A 23,340-nucleotide genomic window follows, 5' to 3' on the forward strand; every position below is an offset into this window, starting at 1 on the left:
AACTAAGAAGAACTCTGCCTTCTGAGGGACATCTGGCAATGTCTGAAGACATTATCACAAAATAGGGACCTGCTTGGCATCTAAAGCATAAAAACCAGGTCTGCTGATGGTGCTAACCAACCCACAATGCACAGAACAACCTCCCATAACAAAGAGAATTATCTGGTCCAAAATGTCAATAGTGCCCAGATTGGGAAAGCATGCTGTAGAATTACAGATTTCCAAATTAACAAAAAAGAGTAGAAGAAGATGAGTTCATTTTCCTAATTCCTCTTCCTTGCCCCCAAAATCTAAAAACAGGAGAAAATAAATTATGACGATATTTTTACAGTTTAGACGTGAAAAGTAGCATTTGGAAGGAAACAGGATGGGGAAAAATAAGGAACATTTCAACAACTCACTTCTTAGAAGGAGAATACATTCTAGACAGGTTCATTTCCACTGTAGTCAATGTTGGCACCTGCAATGGGTTTTAACTGTCCAGGCAGATGGATAACTGTAGCTAAAGTCAAACTATCAAGCACACCAACTCCAAGAGAACAATTTCCCAAGAGCTAAGTGAGTTTCCGGTGTGAGATTTCCAGTGGTTCTGTGAAGCATCCTAACTCTTGTGAAGATTTGTAAAGGGGGCCAAACAGTTGAAATCTGATGTATCTCCAAAAAAGCTGAGCAGCCTAGTCAATACCGAGGACATTTAAATAGTAATAGGCAAATGGAACTCTTCCAGCTCCAAAGGGACAATCCAGAACGATATTCACCAAATCTGGGGACTGAGATGCCGAATGAGGAAGGCACCGAAGGAAGATTCTTTTCTCTCACTTGTATAACTGCGTTTGCACTGCAAAATAATCTTTACTAAAATGAATATTTGAGCCTCTACTTCAAACTGGAAAGACAAAACCAAAATTGTTAAAACTAAATATTTTCAGGATATATTTGGATGCCAAGTTTTTTGAAAAGACCTTTCAGCCAAGGCTATTCCAGTTCATTGGTTGAGACTCTGGCCAGACCATCTACAGGTACTGCTGGTTTTCATAATGTACGATTCTGGAACAGCGCAACTGTTTTACATTTCTAAACAGAGAGATCTCCGGACAAAATCGCCACAGAAAAATACTCACCACCAATCCGTGATAAAAATCTCTTCCTGTGCCTCTTCCATCGCATTTGCCACATCTTCAAAATATCCTTTGGCATTAACGTACCTGAAAAACAAGGATTTTTGTTTGTTTGTTTCATTTATTTTTGTTGTACAGAAAGAAAGAAAAAGCAAACCTATCTTACAGCAAAGTGAAAGATGAAGCCACTGCCTGAGTTTCTACAAAGCTACCAGTTTACTTTGCATAACTAAAAACCAACCATTGAAAATACCACATTCTGTCTACTAGCAGGAAGTGCAGTAAGTAGACAGAAGTAAGTGACCGGATTCTGCCAAAAGCACAACAAATTGGCCTCATTATCATGAGTCGGATAAATTCTCTTAATGCTGTTGAACTCACACCGTTGTTCTTCTGAAACTGAAAACAGACCAGTTTCCAATCCATGGGCAGAAAGCTACGCAACACTTTTTATTTAAAAGAAATCCCTGGCAAGTAAGTTCTCATCCTTAAATTATGGCTAATAAATTAAATAAACATTTCATTTGCAGCATTAAAAATGTACGAAGTTAAGCTTTTAAAATCAAGCTTCAAAATCTAAAGCCACTGTCTCAAGCTCACTTTAAAAATCTTAAAAACAAAAGTTGGAGAACTAATCTATGCTTAGGTAGTCCTATAAGGAAAGGCCCTTGTTAAGTATAATGCATAATACCTTGCCACAGCCTCGAAAATTGATTCTAAATGAATTTAGACCCACTGTTATATTAGATACCAAGACTACCTCAACAGCCTTAGAGCAAAATGATCTTACCATTTGGTTAACGTATTCTCTTGGATAGCAGCATAGGACCCAAATCGATGGTCTTTGAGAAAGTTGGTACCGTATTTCTGGATGAATTCTTCTATAGCCCCTCCCCACCACCGAGCATGTCTATAGCTGTTGCATTTTAAAATAAGTGTCCTTCAAAGAAAAGCAAAATGTGGGAAAGAGTGATCACTCTCTAGTCTGTCTCTTTAAAAAAATTTAACAATTAAACATGTGCCATTTTGTTTTTGTACTGCAGCAAACACAGGTTGCAAATTTTAAGCAAAGAGTATCTTCCTTTTATCAAAAAAAGCAGACTTCTAAACATTTTCAGCAAGCTTTTAAACTATATATCTATATATAGCAATATAGCAAAAATAAATTTCCAAGTTATTTACTCACTCCTTCATGCTAATGTGCATAAAGGTACGTATTTACTATGACCTAGAGTTGTATCAGGCTGTGAGGGGGATAATCTTAAACCTTCTACACATACATACACAGACACATAAAACACACACCAATATGTACTAGAAAGGGTGTGCATGTGTATGTATATAGTCAATGTGTGAACACAGAGAAAAATACATGTATGATATATTCATATACATGAGGCTGAACTATAGAGCCAAGTGTATCTATAGAGAAATGACAACACATATTATAGCCAAAGTCTTCCAGAAAGAAACATTTATCAACACACACACATACACTCACTAATAAAATCTATAGTAAATGTATGCTTGAGTATCCTTCCCAGAGATTTCTTAAAATCTATGTGTAAATAGAATTTTTGTAAATCAAATCACATTTCTATGTTAACTAAAGGATATCAATTTATAAAGTTTTATTTCTTAAAACTGTGAAACTATTACTCCTTAATTTATCTGTTTGGTAAATTCGTATTATTGAGTAGTGAATTTTATTAACAGGCGTGCAATCTGTTAAAACAAGCACAAATCAATACATGGGATTATTTATTCTGACTGTTGCACATTAAAGAGTTAGTTCTTAAAAATATATAGAAAGAGGGGCGCCTGGGTGGCTCAGTCGGTTGAGCATCCGACTTCAGCTCAGGTCATGATCTCGTGGTTTGTGGGTTCAAGCCCCGCGTCGGGCTCTGTGCTGACAACTAGCTCAGAGCCTGGAGCTTGTTTCAGATTCTGTGTCTCCCTCTCTCTCTCTGACCCTCCCCTGCTTACGCTCTCTCTTGCTCTCTCACTCTCTCTCTCTCAGAAATAAATAAATCATTAAAAACTTTAAAAACATATATATAGAAAGAAAAGCAGTTTCATTATTTTTGATTGAAGATGAGTTCTAAATAACCATGTTCTAACATTTAAATGATTTTACCTCCTTCTTCACTTAACATTGGGAGAAAAACTTTGTTTTTAAGAGAAATCTTTTTAAAATATTTAAAATTTCTACCTGGAAAGATTATCAATTCGGAGCCCATATTTTGTCTCTGTCTCCTTCTTCCCCACCTTAATTCTGAATTCTTTATCTACCAGCAGGACAAAGGCGATGGCACCACTGTCTGGTTTCATATACAATAAAAAGGAATCTTTCACTATCAACCACCTGTAAGAAGATAATAAGTATTTTTAGAGTTGTGTTGAATTATTGAAACAAAACCAACAAATTATGACAAACTAGGTAAACACTCCAGCAGATCGTACATATAAGATAATTTTTTACATGGAGGATTTCTTTTTTAAAAATCACCATGACACAACAACAAAAGCTAATGGGAAGTCTATTATATTTTCGTAAGAAGTACCAGCAGCAAGCAATTCAAAGTGCTGCATTAGCTTTTTATACACTAATGACAAAGCCTGAAAGAATGCCCTTAACACCAGCAGGTGGTGAGTGCAGGGTGTACAGCAGCGGCCCGAACTGTTGCAGAAATGGAAATGCACTGGGAAAATGTTTGCTACAATAAACTATCATAAAAGAGGCAAATAAGTCTCTCAGCAGATAAAAATCATCCTTTGAAAATAACCCAGTGAGCACCTAATACTCCACATACTGTTTTTCATTTCAAATGACTTGTGGTTTTGAGGCGCCTGGGTGGCTCAGTCGGGTAAGCGTCCGACTCTTGGTTTCAGCTCAGCTCATGGTCTCACAGTTTGTGCGTTTGAGCCCTGCATTGGGCTCCACACTGACAGCTTGGAACTTGCTTGGGATTGTCTCTCTCCCTCTCTCTCTGCCCCACCGCTGCTTGTGCACAGTTTCTTTCTCTTTCTTGCTCTTTCTCTCTCTCAAACCAAATAAACTAAAAAAATTTCAAATTACTTGTGGTTTTGAGGACTATTGATAAGTGATGTTCAATAGGACATGATCTCTCAAAAGTATGTATGCATTCAATATATATTTGAGAGCTTCATAGTGGAAAAATACAGTGATCAGCTGGGAGTTAGGGCAGAGGTGGAAATAGTACAGAGATTTCCAAAGAGCTTACTAGGTTAGTGGGGTGCGAACTAGGTACTAGAAAATGAAAAGGTAATGGGTGTAAGGAGGAGGGAGTCCTTAGTTCTAAGAGAAAGGGCTAGAGGCACCCTCCCAAAGATGTGGATCGGAGCAAGGCCAGAAAGGAACCTGTTAAATAAAGCCCAAAACATGGTGTCAAGATGCACATCCCACATTAAGGGAAGAGTTGACAAAGGCAGTGAGGTGGGGGAATGCTGCATGTGTTGGGAGTTTGGTGAGGCTATGGTCTCAGGGAGTTTAGTAAGGAAAAGTGAGCAAATGAGTGGAGACAGGAAAAGAGACAAAGGCCATATTGAGGAGGGTCTGATGGAAATGCTCAGGAGGCTGATTTTATATCACTGAACCAGTGTTTCCTAAAAATGCTTTGCCATCAGAATCTCTTGAGATTCCCAGGCCCCACCACAGATCCATTAAAAAGGCCTGACAATCTGTGTTTAACACACACACACACACACACACACACACACACAGACATACACACACACCAGGGTTCTTATTAAATAAGAGAATCCTCATGCCCTGGCAAGAAACAGGATGATAATATCATTGTAACTGTATTTCAGAAAGAAAGCTGTGAAGGATAAAGAGGAACGAAATGTGCAGGTTGGCAAGCTACTATAATAATATAAAATAACTCCTCTTATACTTGGCTGTGAATCTGCATCACATGGGTATCCTGTTAAAAATGCAGATTCTGTGGCTACAGAATTTTTTGTCTTATCAAAAAGACAAGAAATAACAAGTGTTGGTGAGGACGAAGAGAAAACAAGACTCCTGGTACACTACTCCTGGGAATGTAAACTGGTGCAGCCACTATGGAAAACAGTATGGAGGTTCCTAAAAAAAAAATAAAAACAGAAATACCATATGATCCAGCATTTCTACTTCTGGGTATTTACCTGAAGAAAACAAAAACACTAATTTGAAGAGAAGTCTGCACCCCAATTTTATTGCAGCACTATTTGCAATAGATGAGATATGGAAGCAACTTAAGTGTCCATCAGTGAATGGATAAAGAAAACGTGGTGGAATTACTCAGCCATAAAAAAGGGATGTGGTAACTATACGTATCACGGTGAGCACTTTATAATGTATATAAATGTTGAATCACAATGTTGTACACATTTTTGTTGACACGGGAAGTCAGCATCTAAAGGTAATCTATAACAAATCATTACTGAAACTGCTAACCACATTATGATTTAGTGGCTTTATAATTGGGATTTAATACAGACAAATCTACATTAGTTTCCACATAGTTTCATTTCATTCACTTGTTGTTTTAAATATATATGCTGGCTCCTACCCAATAAAAACATGGGATGGATCTTGGATAATGTACAGTAAAGGACATACATTGGATATGGTTAATAAAAGGAAAAGCATCAAGGGCACGAAAAGCAGATACCTAGCCACAACATTAACATAATTATGGTATTGGCATGCCAGGGTGGATCTGAGCTTCCTGGTTTTTCTTACCCAGTGAATAAATTAAAGAAATAAAAAGGTGTGTCCCCCGCCCCGCCAAAAAATTAGATTCCAAACAAGTTTCTCATGTGGGATCTAATGGAAGGCAACTGAATAGTATAATGGATAATATTCTCAATGACTGTCAGCAAATGCCAAAATAACACATTTTATAAGAATTCTCACAACATTGCTCAACATAAATGCGCTCGCCATGTTATAATCGAGGACTCAGTGGTTCTGAGGGCCTGAGTTACGAATGCAGACATGTGGCTTGCCTGTCGATAAAACTCAGTTAACGATAAAAGAGAGTGGATGGATCCCATATCTGTTAAAGTTCCTTCATTAGCGGCAGTCCCTTGTCCCAGCTTGGCTTGTGGTACAAGTTAGCGGGCACATGGCACGCCACAGGCCCACGAGACTGCTGTGCTATGCTGACGACTGGGAAGGAGCCACAGGCTTTGAAGCCCCCCAGGGTCAGGTTTGCCAATTTGAGAAGAAAGCCAACCATCGCAGACCTGTGCACCTGTCTTCCTGGAAGCCCAGGATACAGAAATGGGTCCAGAGCCGGCTCTCGACAGAGCTCCACGCACAGACGACAGTGTGGGATAACGATGGGATGACCCTATCCAGATGTACCAGCTCCCATGGTCGGCATTGCAAAACAAATCCCAGAAATGCTGCTGAAGGCAGAGGCTGGTGGCACAACAAGGAAAGCATGCCTTTAGGAACTGGCCACCAGGTACCATTGTGCTGATGTGCCCTGCACCAGCACACCCTGAGCAGGGGGCTCTGAGGTAGGCTGTGGCTTCCCGCAGAAATGGATACTTTTCTCTAATTTGCACAGAGGCTCTGTACAGGCTATAAACAACCTTCCTCAGCAATGACAATGAGATGGCTGGTGTACTGCGGGGCCAGAGGCCTGGTCAGCCCTGAGGGTGCCACGCCTGGGGCATCCCATGTGCATTCCTCCCCTACCCCTCCAAGAGGTGGCAGCCTGGACATACAGAACTCCATAGCAATGACAGCTGGATCTTAAAAGCTGAGTGCAAAAGATAATAATTTCTATTTTGGTACCAAATTCTCTTTAATCATCACTAGATATCAGGGTAAATTGACTTCTGGCCTTTATATAAAGTTCTTCGTAATTATGCCATTCATTAAACTCTTCTGATTTCTTTCTCTCTTTTGTCAATATATGTTTTTTTTTCCTTTAATAGGAGAATATGCGTCAAGAGGGGAGTTGGTTAGCCAGCCTTTAGGAGACAGTACCAGCAAGTTATCCTCCCCGGGCTCTGATCCCAGCTCTGCCAACTGCCTGACCGTGTGAACTTGAGCCTGAGATCTAAATCCATACTATGGGGATAAGAGCAGCTCAGACACGTCTGTGAGAAATAGCAGATGATTCATGTACATAGCTCAGCACCATGCCTCACGCCAATAAATATGCACTTTTACAAACATTCTTGTTCCAAAGTAAGTGAGATCATAGTCTGTTCTAACAAGAATCCTCATGCCTAGGCCACTGCTTGCTGGGACATTCAAATGTGGCCAAACCACAGGAGCCAGCCATGACCTTCTCAGCCTCACCTTCCATTGTTCTCTCCTACCTCCTAGGTCTGGCTATTCCTAGACTTGCCAAGGTTGTTCTTTGAGGATTCCACATTTGCTATTCCTCTGCCTGGAAATGATTTCTTCTAGATCCTCCCATGGAGGCCTCCCCTTTCCTGTTACTCAACTCCCTGATTAAACATCTCTCCATAGGGAGGCCTTCCCAAGCTACTCAACTGTAAAAAGCTGTCCCCAACCCAACCCAGCCCACCCCACTCCACTGCTTCTCATGTTTAGCTTCTTCATAACACTTACCTCAAGTTATTTCTCTGCTTGTTTAGTGCCTCTTGAGTTCTTGGTATAGCTCAAAGGTCAGTAAAATAAGTGCTACATTTCTTTCTTAAAATCTATACATCTCCTTCTCTTCAGACATTATTTAAGATTAGATGCTTCTCATCTGCTCCACTACCAGATGCAGAGAAGTTGCTCAAAAGAAAAGCTGTTAAAGCAGGTGTTTTAAATTGTGGGAAGAAATGTTTGTCTTGTTTGTCTTTTTTTTCCTTTTCCTTTCTGCTTGTCCCTGAGACAAGGTCATTGTGAGAACTGATTGCAAGTTTAATTGCCCTGTTTGCTTTATCTGGTTTGTCAATATAGCAGAAGTGAGAAAGTGGTCAGAATGCGTTTTATGGGTACAAATATAAAAAAGAGCAAGTTATGAGTGCATCATCCTTAAAAGTAATACCTATTTAGATACCAATAGCTCCTACCATGAGAAAATTTCTCAACTAATGTCAGCTCTATCTTATCATTTTCTTCGGTACTGATATTTTATATCCCACAAATGTGATTCAGGAAATACTTACTAATGAAGAAACCAAGGCTTCAATCTTCATGGAAAGATTTACACCATTTAATATGAGGACACATTTCACCCCAGGGAGGATCATATCTTTTTAGATTGGATTAAATCAGGCTTCAACCAAGACAGAGTTTAAGATGTGAGGGAGGTATGTTCTTTTATATAATAAAAGTCTGGCTCCCATCCTTTCTGGCCGCCCCTTCTCATGAAGCTTACAACCCTAACAGCAGTTCCTTGACATCTGGAGCTAAAGTCACCCTCTCCCATCCTCAAGTCCCTCACCATCCTGTTGCCTTCGCTTCCCTTCAAAGAAGCTCTGGTCGCGTGCTGCACAGATAACGTTTACACTGCTTATCCACTTCGTCACTGCCTTCATTGCTCCTCTTGTAACGCTCTGTGGGGGCAGGGACTTTGTCTTGGTCACTGCTGGTTTTTTACAAGAGCTAGAGCACAACCAGGCAAACGTTAGGCACTCAATAACTGACGGCATGGACCAGACCAAGGCTTCTGTTTCCTGAGGAGATGTCTCAGGTTGGGTTGGCCCACAAGTCAACTCTGAGACAAAGATGTAAGTAAAAATAGTATGAAAACGGGGCATCTTAGGGAGTTAGGAGCCCTGGCAGGGAAGGACGGGAAGGAAGGGCAGAAAGAGGGCCATCAAGGATTTGTTGTGTTTTGTTGTGTCTGCATGTACTTTAAGTGGGCAGTTGGGCTGCAAGCCTGCCAGGGGACTCCGGAGACAGGGCGGGGCTTGCGGCAGAACCACCCCATCGGAGGGCTGAGGGGACGGACTCCTGCCAGCTCTTGGCTGAGGGCTGCTTCTGGGGGCTGTGAACGCTTCCACTCAGCTCTGCACACAGGCAGGCAGACCCTAATTGCCCAGAGTGTCCTCAAGGATTCCCAAGGGCTTGCCCTCTGCAACCCTGTGATTGGCACCCAGCAGCCACCTCGGCCAAAGCTGATGAGCGTCAGGAGCATTCAGGAGGACTCTGTACCAGGGTCCTACTGGGTGATTATGCGAGTGACAGCAGTTTGCCTGAAAACACATATTTTCTAGTATATTACTTCTTTTAGTAAAATTGTCTAACCAGAGCATAGAAATTTTCAATTTTTTTCTAGTCCAATCTCTTGATCTTTTCCTTGTAACTTCTTCCATCCTTTCAAAATAAGGATGAAAATAAGGCTCAAAAAAATAAGAGCCTTACTTAACAGTATTTTTTGCTGGTACTGTATCTTAGATATGTATAAAGGTAAATATTTTATATTTATTTTTTATATATTATTTTATATATTTTTCATATATATATATACTTGAGCTCATATATCTTTTTCAAGGTTGGGGAAATAACGTATACTTCTCAATATTTTTCCAAAACTCCAGTAAATTATTATTGTAACCAATAAATATTGTTTATTATATTCAAAACATTGTGATAAATGCTTTGCAAACACAAATAAGAATCAGATGGGAATACTGATCCACAGGAGTCTTTGGTTGGGTAGGATATGAATTAACATTCTCTGTCTATATCACACTTACCATAATATACATCCTCACAAATGTAGGTCTAAAATTATCATCCCTGAAGTCTAACCAATTTTTCTTTTTTTTTTTAGTTTAGTTTTTAAGTGTACAGTACACATCCTCACAAATGTAGGTCTAAAATTATCATCCCTGAAGTCTGACCAATTTTTCTTTTTTCTTTTTAGTTTAATTTTTAAGTGTACAGTTCAGTGGTTCTTAGTATATTCATAAAGTTGTGCACCATCATGAATATCTAATTTCAGAACATCATCACCGCCCAAAAGAAACCCCATATCTCTTAGCAGTCACTTCCCACTGTCCTTTCCTCCCAGCCCTGGAAACCACTCACAGACTCTCTCTCTCTATATAGATTTGTTTGTTCTGGACATAGCGTATGAATGGAATCATATAATATGTGGCCTTTTGTGTATGGCTTTCTTCACTTGGCATAATGTTTTCTAGATTCATTCATGATATAGCATGTATTAGTACTTCTCCTTTTTTCCCATTAAAAATTTGTAAACATTTTATTCACATACTGTAAAACCCTTTAAAAGAATACTTATTCAGTGGCTTGTAATATATTAAAAAAGTTGCACAACTATATAGTTTCATCAACCCAGAAAGAAATCCCATATCCATTAGTCTTTTTCATTCCTTTATATGGCCAGGTAGTATTCCACTGTATGTATATACCACATTTCATTTAACCATCCATCAGGTGATGGACAGCTAGGTTGTTCCTACCTTTTGGCTATTCTGAATAATGCGGCTAGAACATTCATCTGCAAGTTTTGATACAGACATATCTTTTTCAATGCTTTTGGGTAAATACCTAGAGTTACCATATGCCCCAGTAATCTCACTTCCTACGTTTAATATTTTGAGGAACTACTGCACTGTTTTCTGGAGTGGCTGCACCATTTATATTTCTACCAGCAATGTAGTACTGCTCCAATGTCCCCACGTCTTTGCCAACATTTGTTCTTGGGTATCTTTTTCATGAGAGCCATCTTACTAGGTGTGAAGTTGGACCTCACTGTGGTTTTGATTTACATTCCCCTAAAGAATTAGTGATGTTGAGATATCTACTTGTGCTTATTGGCCAGTTGAGTATGTTCTTTGGCTGACCAATGTTGGAGTTCTGTGGTCCACTGGGTTTTTACATATATAATAAAGTTTGCACACTCCACCTACAAGTCCAGGTTTGAGTTTGAATGTTTAAATGGATGCTGAAGACTGGAACTTAAAATAATTTAAAATTTGCTCTGCTGTGATTTTCAAAGGATATATAATTGATTCATAACTGAACACTGGTATGTGAAACCTTCCCAAATATCCAGTTTATTAAAACAAACACACAAAAGTGCTAAGTCCTACCTTTTTGACCAGCGGTAGCAGGCTCTTCCCTGACCACAGCAATTCAAGCCTGGTATTCTGTGTCCCCCAGATCTTTTCATTATCATACCTTCGCTGAAAAAGAAATCAAGTTAGCCAAGCATCTTCAAATTTCCAACTCACACTTAACCGATACAGCCTCGCAACTTGGGGCTAAGTAAACTGTTTCATTTTCACCTGACTTTCCTCCCCACCTTCACTCTCAAATTGCTCAATGTCACATTCACTAGGCTGGATACTCTAGCAATCTCTAAAAGCACCTTGTCTGATTGGGGGCAGCAACATTCTCTCACACACACTCAGGACCTTAATCATCCCTGCTTCTGGCTCCAAATGCTGAGTGTACCCTTCAGTCATTGTGTCAACTAAAAAGGACCCCAAACACCGCCAAATGCCTACACAGGAATGGTTCAGCTCACATTGGGACCATTGCAGGTGCTCGCCCACATGTTCCCAGGGACTTCTCCATCCTTTCACCTATATTTCTAGGACCAAACCGTACCAAAGGAATAGAGCACAGCGATGAGAGCTTTGGAAAGAGAAATATCTTGATTTTGAAAGACAGGACAAGAAATAATAATAATAATGGCTTAGGGCCCCTGGGTGGCTGAGAGGTTAGGAATCCGACTCTTGATTTTGGCTCAGGTCATGATCTCATGGCTCATGAGATCAAGCTCTGCATTGGTCCCCACAGTGACAGCTCAGAGCCTGCTTAGGATTCTCTCTCTCCCTCTCTTTCTGCCCCTCCCCCACTCATGATTCCCTTTTCTCCCCTCAAAAATAAATAAACATTAAAAAAATACTTATGGCTTAACAAAAGAAAAAAAACCAATTACTAACAATGCTGTTAACTCAAGATGCTAAGCTCTTTATAACATCAAGCTCTCACATTATGAAGGAAAATAACAAGTAAATTCCAATCATATTACCTAACATAAATTTTACACAGTATTATTTTTAATCATGAAAACAAGTGATAAACAGCTAACTTACATAAGTTGTTAAAAGAAGGGATCTGGCATATTTGACTTTTTTTTTCAATTGACATACAACATTATACTAGTTTCAGATATACAACACATTAATTCAACATGTGTATATATTACAAAATGATCATCATGGTAAGTCTAGTTAACATCCATCGCCACATGCAGGCATAAATTTTTTTCCTGTGATGAGAACTTTTAAGCTCTTTCCAAAATACAATACAGTATATTTCTAATGCTTTCTCCCATATTTCATATTTGGTACCTGTATTAAACACTCCTACTGTTGGGCCAGAGGACATAGAGGCTGTAAGAAAAAAGTGGGTGGAGCAGTTGATACCCTTGTTCAATATAGCAAGGTACCATTGTGTATAAAGTCCCTAAGTGGCTCTGACTCTGTTAAGAAGCGAGCAGTAAAGCCAGGTAGGCTCTGTCACCATGGCATGCTGGGAAATCAAATGGTAATGCTTATCAACTTTTATACTTCTCTTCAAGATGCAACGCTGGAACTTACATGCCCTTTGGTCCCAAATCATGGATGAAAGACAGCTGACTTATGTCAAGGAATTCTGTCTGAAAAGAGGCCAGAAATTCATACTTCAGAAAATCAGAAAGAAGATGATAAACTTACACATTTTAAAAACACATGCATTAGGTACTGCTATGTGTAAACACGTCTGGGGGACTACACAGATCAAAACAATGGCATTGCCCCATTTTCATCTCTGAAAGAGAACGGATTAGAAGTGTGTACATAATTAAAACACAACCAGGAAAGTGACATGTGCTCTCAGAAGCAAATACAGTATGTTCAAGAAAACTGAGAAGAGAGAATTTACTCCCAAAAGTCTTCTGTGTTTTCATCACTGGGGAAGGGGGATTGTGTTGCAGAGTGTGCACAGAAATAACAGCAGTGTGTGAAAGCAGCAATGTTGGGGTCCGGTTCTGAATGGTGGATCAGACCTGGCATGTGGAAATGGGAGATGAAGGGGGAAACAGACCAGGGAAGGTGTAAAGAGCTCTTTGGATGTACATTTGGGCTACAGTGAGTAAGAGGAAGACAGTAATGTAAAATTAAATGGCAGGGTAGATTGAGGTGACTTTGGGGAGGTCTTTGGACATCAGGAATACCAGAATATTTTAATACGAATGAAATAAAAGAATTTTATGTAACAATAATATAAAAATAATTCTATTTTCAGTGAGTAGAAAAGGAAGAGAATTTTAGGACCATCTTTACTATATAAATTATGAGAAGATAAAAACTATAAATATTACAATAATGACACCAATAGTTAACATTTACTGAGTGCTTAATATCTATCTGTTGTCCCTGTACTAAACAGTTTTCACACATTGCCTCAAATCTCTCTGAAATAGGGGCTATTTTTCCCATTTTACAGAAGAGGACCTGAGGATTAGAACAGGAATAGGCAAATTTTCTCTGCAAAGAGTCAGACAAAAAATTTTAGGCTTTGTGAATCGCATACTGACTATTGTAGTATGAAAGCAGCCATAGACAATACATAAATGAAAAAGCATGACTGCATTCCATTAAAATTTAATTTAGGCATACTAAAACACAAAATTTAATATAATTTTATGTCACAAAATATTACACTTTGAAAAATTTTTTTCAAACATTTAAAATGTAAAAACTATTCTTAGCTCATGGACCATACAAAAACAGGTAGTGAGCTTGATTTGGTCTGTGGACCACAGATTAAAAACCCCCTAGTGTAGAGGGGTGCCTGGGTGGCTCAGTTGGTTAAGTGGCCAACTTCAGCTTAAGTCATGATCTCATGGTTTGTCAGTTCGAGCCCCGCACCAGGCTCTGTGCTGACAGCTCAGAGCATTGAGCCTGCTTTGTATTCTGTGTCTCCCTCTCTCTGCCTCTCCGCTGCTCACACTCTGTCTCTGTCTCTCTCAAAAATAAACAAACGTTAAAAAAAAATTTTTTTTAAACTCTGGAGTAGAGAAAGAAGGTAAATAAATTGCCCAGGGGTACCTGCGTGGCTCAGTTGGTTGAATGTCTGGCTTCGGCTCAGGTCATGTTCTCAGTTTGTGAGTTTGAGCCCCATGTCAGGCTCTCTGCTGCCAGCACAGACACCATTTTGTATCTTTTGTCCCCCTCTCTCTCTGCCTCTCCCCTACTTGTGCTCTCTCTTTCTCTCTCAAAAGAAAAAAACTTTAAAAAAAGAAGCTAAATAAACTGTCCAATATCATATAATTAGCAAGGGTTAGACTCAGAATTAGGTCAGACCAGTCAGTTTCCTCAAAACAAAGCTGCAAAAGCTGTAAGCCATTCCCCATGAGTGTTAGATGAAACCATGAAGGTGCAGAGGAGAAAACCAAGAACGTTATGTGATTCTCAGCGTATATAGGAGTTTTAACTTACGTATTCCTTGAAACAACTAGAATTACACATTATTTTACTCCAAATTACAGTATTCTCTTTAAAAGCAGTCATAGTAAACCCAGATCTACCAATGGATGTAGACCATGTCAGTAACAGCATTAACAGAAAATTCCAAGTCAAAAAAAGATATGCTCCTGGTGTCAGGAAGCAGAGGGGAGACCAGACATGGAAAAAACACTCCACATCAACATAGTTCTGTGGGAAGAATCACAACAATTACATGTCAAAGTAGTTATGGTGGGAAGGTGACCACTCCCTCACTGATGTGACACCTCAGAGGAAATGGCATTTGATCTAGGCTTGTCAATGGGATTAATAAAACAAAATATAAGTTTTCCTTTAAAGTTTTGTATATATGATGAAAAATAATCTATTAGTAACCTTAGAAGAAAAAAATACCAATCTTTCACTGCTGTCCGTCCTTATCCAATTAAATGCTTCCATTTCTTTCTTAGGGTTATTTGAGGAAGTATTTAAAATTCAGAAAGACTTAGAAACCCCAGATCAAACATATCCTCACATTAAATTTTTTATAAAGACTTTATATAAAGTCTATATGTTTCATTTCTTATATAAAACATGGTGATTCAGTATATTTTTTATCTGATTTGTGGCAAGGCTTCTAATAGGAAAATGTAATGATGAATAAGTTATTAGAAGACTTTGAGCATAGAATCCAAACTGTTTTAAAACCCTAAACCACAACTTCTCATTTTATCTCTAGGCAATAGAGAGAAAATGTCAATCCTGGTTTATATTGGAAGGAACTATGACAGCGGTGTAACTAATTTATGCAAAGCTACAGGTAAATGGAAAAATAGAAAATGAAAAGCAAAAATCAAGGAAACTATCTAATACTTGGATAGGTTCTTATTCATATAGCTCTTATCATAGAGTTGAAACCAGAAGTATTCTTTGAAAGAGTTACAAAATTATAACTTTAGAATATCATAATAAAACTGCTAAATGTAAATTAAAAATATATATATTAGTAATGTAGAAAATTTGAAGTTGTGCACCAATATAAAATTTAAAATTATCTTCATCACTAGGGAAGATTTCAAGAAACAACTAGCCCTATTATAGACAAAAAAGAAAATCGCTGGCAATATATGTTTTAATATAGATTTATCAGATTAAAACTCAATGTGTCACTGTCAATTTAGAAGCAAACCCTAATAGGTGCCTGGGTGGTTCAGTCGGTTACACGTCCGAGACTTTGGCTCAGGTCATGATCTTGTGGTGTGTGAGTTCAAGACTTGCATGGGGCTCTTTACTGGTAGCTCGGAGCCTGGAGCCTACTTACATTCTGTGCCTCCCTCTCTCTCTGCCCCTCCCCTGCTCTCTCTCTCTCTCTCTCTCTCTCAAAAATAAACACAAAAATAGAGCAAACACCAATAACACATTTTGAAATTTAACAAAGACTGTGTTGTCCAAACTTCTCAGTGCATCTTTAGTGAAAATAATTCCATTCTCTATTTACACAGGAGATTCTCAAGAACATGAATTAATGATCAGTTTAGCTGGACAATATTCCACAGGGCTTATTGATCTTTTGAATAATGCATTAGTCAATATATTTTTTTAAGGAACTTGTGAAAAGTACAATTAAACACTAGGGAAACAAGGAAAGAAAGCTTCCAATAACAAGGGACAAGCATTTGACCCCCGGATAACAACAAACCCTGGAAATTACCTGGCAATCATGTATATCCTGCATCTCTACCTCATCTTTGTACTGAAGAGAAGGGAGGTGTTCAGAGGCCCCCTTTATGCCTGAGGTAGCAAAACTTCCAGCAAGTGCCTAAGTAGGAAATTCTCAGAAGAGAGTCAAAAGCCCTGGGATGACCAGGGCCTTTATGGTGAGGCTAGGAGGTAGGCTCAACTACTCCAGGAAACACTGCCTTCCAGGTCAGATGGTTAACAACGCACCAGAGGAAAGAGAAGATGTCTCACCCGTGGAGGAAACTGAGAGGCTGGACTCTCTCAACTCTTAAGATTCAATCATGAGAAAGACGACACTTCCTTTAATTTGCTGACTCAGCTGTTTAAGAGAACAGCTTCTTTGTTGGCATGGAAACACCGTGTGCATCTTTATTCATCTCTACCCATTTTTTCCCTCAAACTAAATTCACTCATCTTACAAAACAAGGGAGGGGTGAACTCAGTATTATTAATCTACAGGATGTTTGTCTTCAGATTCCTTCTTTCCAACAGAGAATTAGCTTGAAATTAGACTCTCAGAGGTAAGGAATCTGAGTTACAACAGTCAAATGATTTACTGGAAGTTACAAATATCATTCTATCAACCTAGGACCATTCTCTTGGAAATTATTCATCTCGTTCCATTTCTAGATTTTTTTTAACGTTTCTATTTATTTCAGAGAGAGAGAGAGCTTGAACAGGGGAGGGTCAGAGAGAGAGGGAAACACAGAATCCGAAACAGGCTCCAGGCTCTGAGCTAGCTGTCAGCAGAGCCAGACGCAGGGCTCGAACCCACGAACCATGAGATCATGACCTGAGCTGAAGTCGGATGCCTAACTGACTGAGCCACCCAGGCATCCCCACTTCTAGATTTTAATCTTCAGCTAGGAAAATAGTGCATTTACTGCTCCTAATGACTCTTACTTTAAATTCAATACAAGCTAAGCATTTTCCAGTCACTAATTAAAATGTCCAGCTAGTAGGTTCAGTGCTAGAGCTAGCACTAATAAAATTTAGAACACAAAAGGAATTCTGTTTGAGATTTTGTATGTTAATTGAGTAAACATGTCTTTCCCTCTTTTTTTAAAAACATATTTATGCCTTGAAGAGAGTCCAAATACACTTATCCTTATTTTACAAACGAGTAAAGAAAACAGAATGAATTACCAAAAATCTCTGAGGGAACTATCTCATGTTAAATCCACTAAAACCCTAAGATATTCTGTTTTCCAGAACCTCAAAGAGGATAAAAAGAATTTTAGAAAGTCATTCTCTGGGGCACCTGGGTGGCTTAGTTGGTTAAACATCTGACTTTGGCTCAGGTCATGATCTCACAGTTCATGAGTCCAAGACCCACATCGGGTTCTGTGCTAACAGCTCAGAGCCTGGAGCCTGCTTTGAATTCTGTGTCTCCCTCTCTCTCTGCCCTTCCCCCTCTCATATTCTGTCTCTGTCTCTAAAAAATAAATAAACATTAATAAAATTTTTAAGTCATTCTCCTGGAGAAAAAGTTACTTATCTAACTACCAACTTAATCAATGACCATATGAAAATATGAAAATCTGTCCATGTCTAATTTCACTGAAATTTTATTGAAATTTGAGACATGATCTTATCTGACCCCTTAACCTATAATCCATGACCTCTGGCCTAAAAACCCAAATTAATTTCTAACAGGTTTGCTTTACACTTATAAAAATAAATTAATTATATAAAATTGTATAAAAATAACTTTTAATATGATTTAATAGACAAGAATTTTAATAGTTCTCACAATTACCAAAGAAGATACAAAGAAGCCAATTTAATTTCATAAATATGAATCAAAAGCCCATAAATCTAGTGTCTAGGCCAGAGTGTATTACATGAAAGTTAAATAAAGTTAGAAAATTAAGATAGATCAAATTATATCTTAAAAAAGTTTGAATCAGTTTGGAGAATACTGTTCTTGGGGTAAATAAGTAGCCATCAAAAATGTGGCGTGACATTTATTAGGTCAGTTGTCACCAGGTTTTCCCTCTCAGAGGAAATGTTTAGAAGACATTCTAGAATTTCTGGATACAATATGGTTCAACTTTGGAAAAATTTTTAGGATTGGAAAATAAATTAAAATGAACATTAAAAAAAGTTACAATTCTTTAATCGGCATTAGAATCCAACATGTAGTACTATACATGGAAGGGAAAGACTAAACTCAGCCATCACAGGTTCAAAGCCCAAAGAAATAGTACAAGTGAAGTCACAGGCAGGCAGAAGAGGAAAACAATAGAAAGTTTTGCATGCTGGTACTAGTACACATTTAAATAAATCTCTGTTAAAGAAAACAGCATATGTGGTATCAGAGAACACAAGAGGAAGCAGCATTTTGAGCAGTAACAACAGCAGCTAACTAACTGTAAATAATAGCAGTAATATCCTTCTCACTATCCTCTTTCAAACATGTACATTCCTGAGTCCAAGAAGGGAAGAAGTCCCTCCAACCATCCTTCTCTTGAGATTCTCCCTCTGGTTGGACCCATGTTGCTGGTCTCCCTGGGAAAACACTCCTCCAGGGTTGTGAAACCAGAGACGCTCCTTCCTCCGAGGCCATCAAACATAACAGTGCAAGCTGCCACAGAAGGTGGACTGTGGCTCAGCCCTGGATCACTTGTGTGTAAAGGGGACCAGCCAGGTGCACGTCCCGGCCTCCAGCCAATACTCTGGCAGGCAGCAAGAGTGCAGCAAGTCACCAGAAACCCCCAAAGAGTCAAGGTGCCCTCGTTTGCTCTCCTGAATACACAGATGGCTTCCCTGTTTATGTGACACCATTTTCTAAGCTAGAGGTCACATCTCGTAGGCCACATCTGTCTATTTTTAAGTTCTACACATACACCACATATGTACATTCAACCCCACAGCTGTACTGTGTATACACACACAGACACAAAAGCACAATAATCCAATACCTTCTCAGTTACCTGGACCTTTGAATAATTGAAGGCTAACCCTTTAAAAACACCCCACCTTCAAAGCCATTAAAAGGGTGAGCTTCTTGTTTTCTGAGAACATCTATGAAAGCCCATTCCCTTCTGCCTGCCAGCTGTGTGCTTCCCGGCTGCTTCTAAGCCCCACCATCTCTTTTCTCTTATTTCTTGGGAGTTTTTTCTCTCCCTAGCTTTTCCCATGTTTCTCACTTTCACATCAAAGAAATGCTCTTTTAGAAGCATTGCAGGCCAATCAGATGGCCAACCAAGCCGGACGCTCTGTCTAACCTTGGGTATTCAACTCTGCTCAGCTGTTTTCATCCCTTACACTCAGTGTTGTTCTTTTCTTCAGGGTTAGAAATGCTTTGGGGCATTATTCTGGAAGTCCGAGAAGAAAGGGATGTTGATTTCTAGATAATCTAGCCTGAAGCAGTGTTATAAGTTCATTTAAATCTACTGTTCTAGACACATCGATTTATATTTGATATTTTTAAAACAGCATCACCATAAACTAGATTACTGCTGTCAAATCAACTTTGCATTCATTTCATTAATTTTAACTCAAGGACTAATTAATGCACAAGTGGATACAGGCACTTGTGTTAATTAAATGACCCTAAATTTAGCTGACAATTTATGCTTTTATGAAGTACTTCAAAATTCAAGTCACTGAACAGTACTTACTGTTGCATGGTAGTTTCTATACATGGGCATTTTTAGTAGCTTTGTCAAATAATCTTCCAGTTGTTTCTGTAACACAAATATAGGAGATAAGAGATAACGTCCTCATACTTAGAGAAAAATTTAAACAGTGACAATGGTGTGATCAGTATCCAATCTTAACTTCTGCAATGTATTCAATTATTCATATTATCACTGGACAAGGCATCTTGAAGAGCACTAAGGAGTTATTTCCATAGTTCCTCTGAAGCATTATTTAAATTCCTTCTTGCTATTTAACTTTTCACGTGCTTAGGTCTTTTATAAACTATTGAAGAGGCCCAAGCTGTATATTCTCTTAATCTTCCATAGTTACTAGCAATAGGACTTGCCCACAGTAGACGGTTTTAAGGCATTTGTTGATTTTATCAAAAACCTCAATTTCCTTAATTTCAACACCAAATTTACTGGTAGATATATTGCAATCTTCTTTTAACAGCTTTTCAGGGGGGGAAGGGGGGGAATTTAAAAAAGAGAGAGAGAGACTTTCTAGTACACTGTACTCTGATTTCAAATATGGTCAAGTGCGGGCAAGTAATGTCAATCACATCGACTATGATGATGTGTGGAAGCACTAACTGTTAGAGCCACCGCTTCTCATTTTCAGCTGCATTTTCATGTAAACGCACACAGTAACCCCAAACTGTAGAGTTCTATATGTCCAGGTATCATGGAAAATATTTATTCCTAGATCCCGAAAAATATTTTAACCAAGATGACAGCTATACAAAGGAGAAGTCAAATATCCCTTTCAGGACCTAAAAATTTCAGCTTACAAAACAGAACTGACATTTCCTTGTTAATTTCCTACTAAAAAACAATTCATCTTCTACCCTGTGTGGCACCGTTATCTCTGAGGCAGAGCACCCGCTCCGGGGGCTTCTGTCCTACTCTTCTCTGACCCCAAGGGCCCCACTTATGTTTTGGAAATAAGACTTCACATATATTTGGAACAATCTACTATGAAGTCTGGAGCAAAGAGATAGAAATAAATGCTTTTAAGAGAATAGATGTCAAAACCCTCAATGGTGAGCTCAAGCTGGACTCACAACCAGTCCAAAGATGCTTCTTCGTAGAACACTCTTCCTCTTCTGGGAAATGCACCCATTCTGAGCACTGCCATTCTGACCTGGGAAAGAATGGCTGCCTAACAAGTTCCAAAGATGCTCAGCTAGCCTGAGTGAGGAATCAGGGAGAGGGAAAAATTGCAGCCAGGTCCCCCTCACCTCCCAGGAGCTGCCACGTTCCTACAGCATTGGAAAATTATATTCTGATCAGCAGAATACTGAAAGGGCTTACCCTTCTACTGAAGAATTGTTCTTCTCTGATCATGTTTTCAGATGAACGAGGCAAACTTGGCATCTCTCGAGGCTCTTCTTTGACGTTCTGTCTTCTAAATGTGTGCCTAAACACACACACACACAGAATGGAAACATTTATTAGATTATTCTTTGAATATTACTCTCATTTAAATGTTATTTTTAGAAAAGCGTATTTAATAGAAAATATCCTCCAACAATGGACAAGTTAACCCATAATATCGATAAAATACTCTTTCCATCCAGCTTGTTTACTGGGATAAGTTTGCAATTAATTTTGAAAGTTACCTTCTGGTGGGAATCGGGATTCGGATAAAAGCTTTGTACTTGAGCAGCTCTCTGTGAAATTCTTGAAAGTGTTTGAATTTCCTCTTAACTTGCCATTTAAATTCCCCATGTGTTAATTCAATAGTGTAAAGATTGATACTTGGTACCTAGAGTGATCAATAAAAATGATTGATATTTTAGATAACAAGAAAGTCTAAAATCCTTCAGTGAACAATAGCTAACTTAGACAAAATGTTTTCTAAAACAACTGATTATAGAAATAAAATTTCCTTAAATATCATATATATATTATGTACATAATACACATAGGACAAATTCTGAATCACACCAAAGACAAACTTCCACAAACCGTATTGCTCCAAATACACACACACACACACACACACACACACACACAGCCCTGAAACAAGAAATCAGGTAAAGGAAACAATGAGTGAAGACCCTAATTAGTCATCAGGGGTAGTTTTGCTCATCCAAAAGTACCAACGGTGAACAGAACACTGGAGGCAGTGGGAAGCTGGAGGAAATGGATTCCAGGAGCATGATCTTAGCCCACTTCTCATCCTGCACAGATGACATTAATGCCTTCTCCTTCTGAAACATATTCCAAGGTCCATCCTTGTCTACAACATCTCCCTGTCCAGCACCACCAGTGACCAGCAAGGTACAGGATGATTAGAAAGTCAAAGACTTTCCTATGCACAAAATATTTTCCCAATTACTTAACTAAAATGAATCCCCATTTAAAAATTTAAAAATATTTCTCATTAAAATGCAAATATATCTTGGTAATTATTTCCAATCAGAAGAACTAACAGGCCTGGGGGATAGTTTTGATACAGTACAAAGTGTCAGGAGACTGAGGGATGTTTATAAAGCAGAGGAGATCTTGAAGGAAGCTCCATGGGCAGGAGGATGGTGTGTAGGGGCAGTGGGCACTCTGACTACCCAAAGGACACTGGCCCTTCCTGGAAGATTTAGGCACCAAAGATGGTGGGGGTAGAGAGGGGAACCGTCTCTTCTGCTAGTTTATTTATCCAGGCTCTGGTGTCTGCAACCACATGCATGATTCCTGGGCTGGAGTCCTATTTTGCCAACTTTTGCATCTACACAGAGTGGCCATGCTTTAGAATATAAAATATGAGCACGAGTATCAATGCAACCTGTGCTCCTAAGTCTGGAATCCAACCATATAACTGGTAAATATTCAAATCTAGCATTTTCTTTGCCTCTAGTTAGGCTTCATGACAGTAACTATAACTAGAAGTTGAAAAAAACGGTTCTGTGGGTCAATCTTATATGGCTACCTTTTACTTTGGCCAACATTACATCCATCATCCTCCAACATGTTTCACAGAGAAGAATGCAGGAAAACTCTGAGTGGCTAGAATCTTTGCATTCAAGTGAAAATGCTCAATTTAAGATGAGCCAAATAAATGAGAAAAATTATACAATTTAGGCAAGCTACTATACTTCCTAGGATTCTATTTGCCAATCTACAAAAACAGAATACTTAGAAAATTTTGCAAATGCCAAATTTTATCCCTCACATATAAATCCAAGACTTTGTACACCAAACGTCGTAGCAATTGTGACGCGGTATGATACAATGAAAACAGGCTGTCACATCCTTCTTGAAGATTTTAAAGGTCTGAAACCCTTCGGTGCAGCCAACCAGCTGCGAAGCTCCAACCCAGTGTCACTTCTGTCAGACAACATCCCAGCTGAATTATTGGAATTCTTTGGAAC

At 38.9% G+C, this 23,340-nt stretch overlaps 1 protein-coding gene across 3 annotated transcripts in view; it reads right to left on the reverse strand.

Moving 5' to 3' along the window:
* Nucleotides 1–23,340, reverse strand: part of PLD1 (phospholipase D1) — a 208,624-nt gene that overhangs the window by 101,093 nt on the left and 84,191 nt on the right. For all 3 annotated transcript variants that reach the window (XM_039236512.1, XM_039236513.1, XM_039236511.1), the window contains exons 4-11: nucleotides 21,592–21,737; nucleotides 21,284–21,389; nucleotides 19,949–20,014; nucleotides 12,693–12,751; nucleotides 11,175–11,267; nucleotides 3,331–3,483; nucleotides 1,909–2,058; nucleotides 1,122–1,205 (exon numbers count right to left, since the gene is read on the reverse strand). In XM_039236512.1, coding sequence (XP_039092443.1) covers nucleotides 1,122–1,205; nucleotides 1,909–2,058; nucleotides 3,331–3,483; nucleotides 11,175–11,267; nucleotides 12,693–12,751; nucleotides 19,949–20,014; nucleotides 21,284–21,389; nucleotides 21,592–21,737 — 857 coding nt within the window. The remainder of the gene's footprint in view (nucleotides 1–1,121; nucleotides 1,206–1,908; nucleotides 2,059–3,330; nucleotides 3,484–11,174; nucleotides 11,268–12,692; nucleotides 12,752–19,948; nucleotides 20,015–21,283; nucleotides 21,390–21,591; nucleotides 21,738–23,340) is intronic.

Source organism: Hyaena hyaena, unplaced genomic scaffold (genome assembly GCF_003009895.1).
Source record: "Hyaena hyaena isolate Hyena2069 unplaced genomic scaffold, ASM300989v1 scaffold_112, whole genome shotgun sequence".
NCBI classification, from domain to species: domain Eukaryota; kingdom Metazoa; phylum Chordata; class Mammalia; order Carnivora; family Hyaenidae; genus Hyaena; species Hyaena hyaena.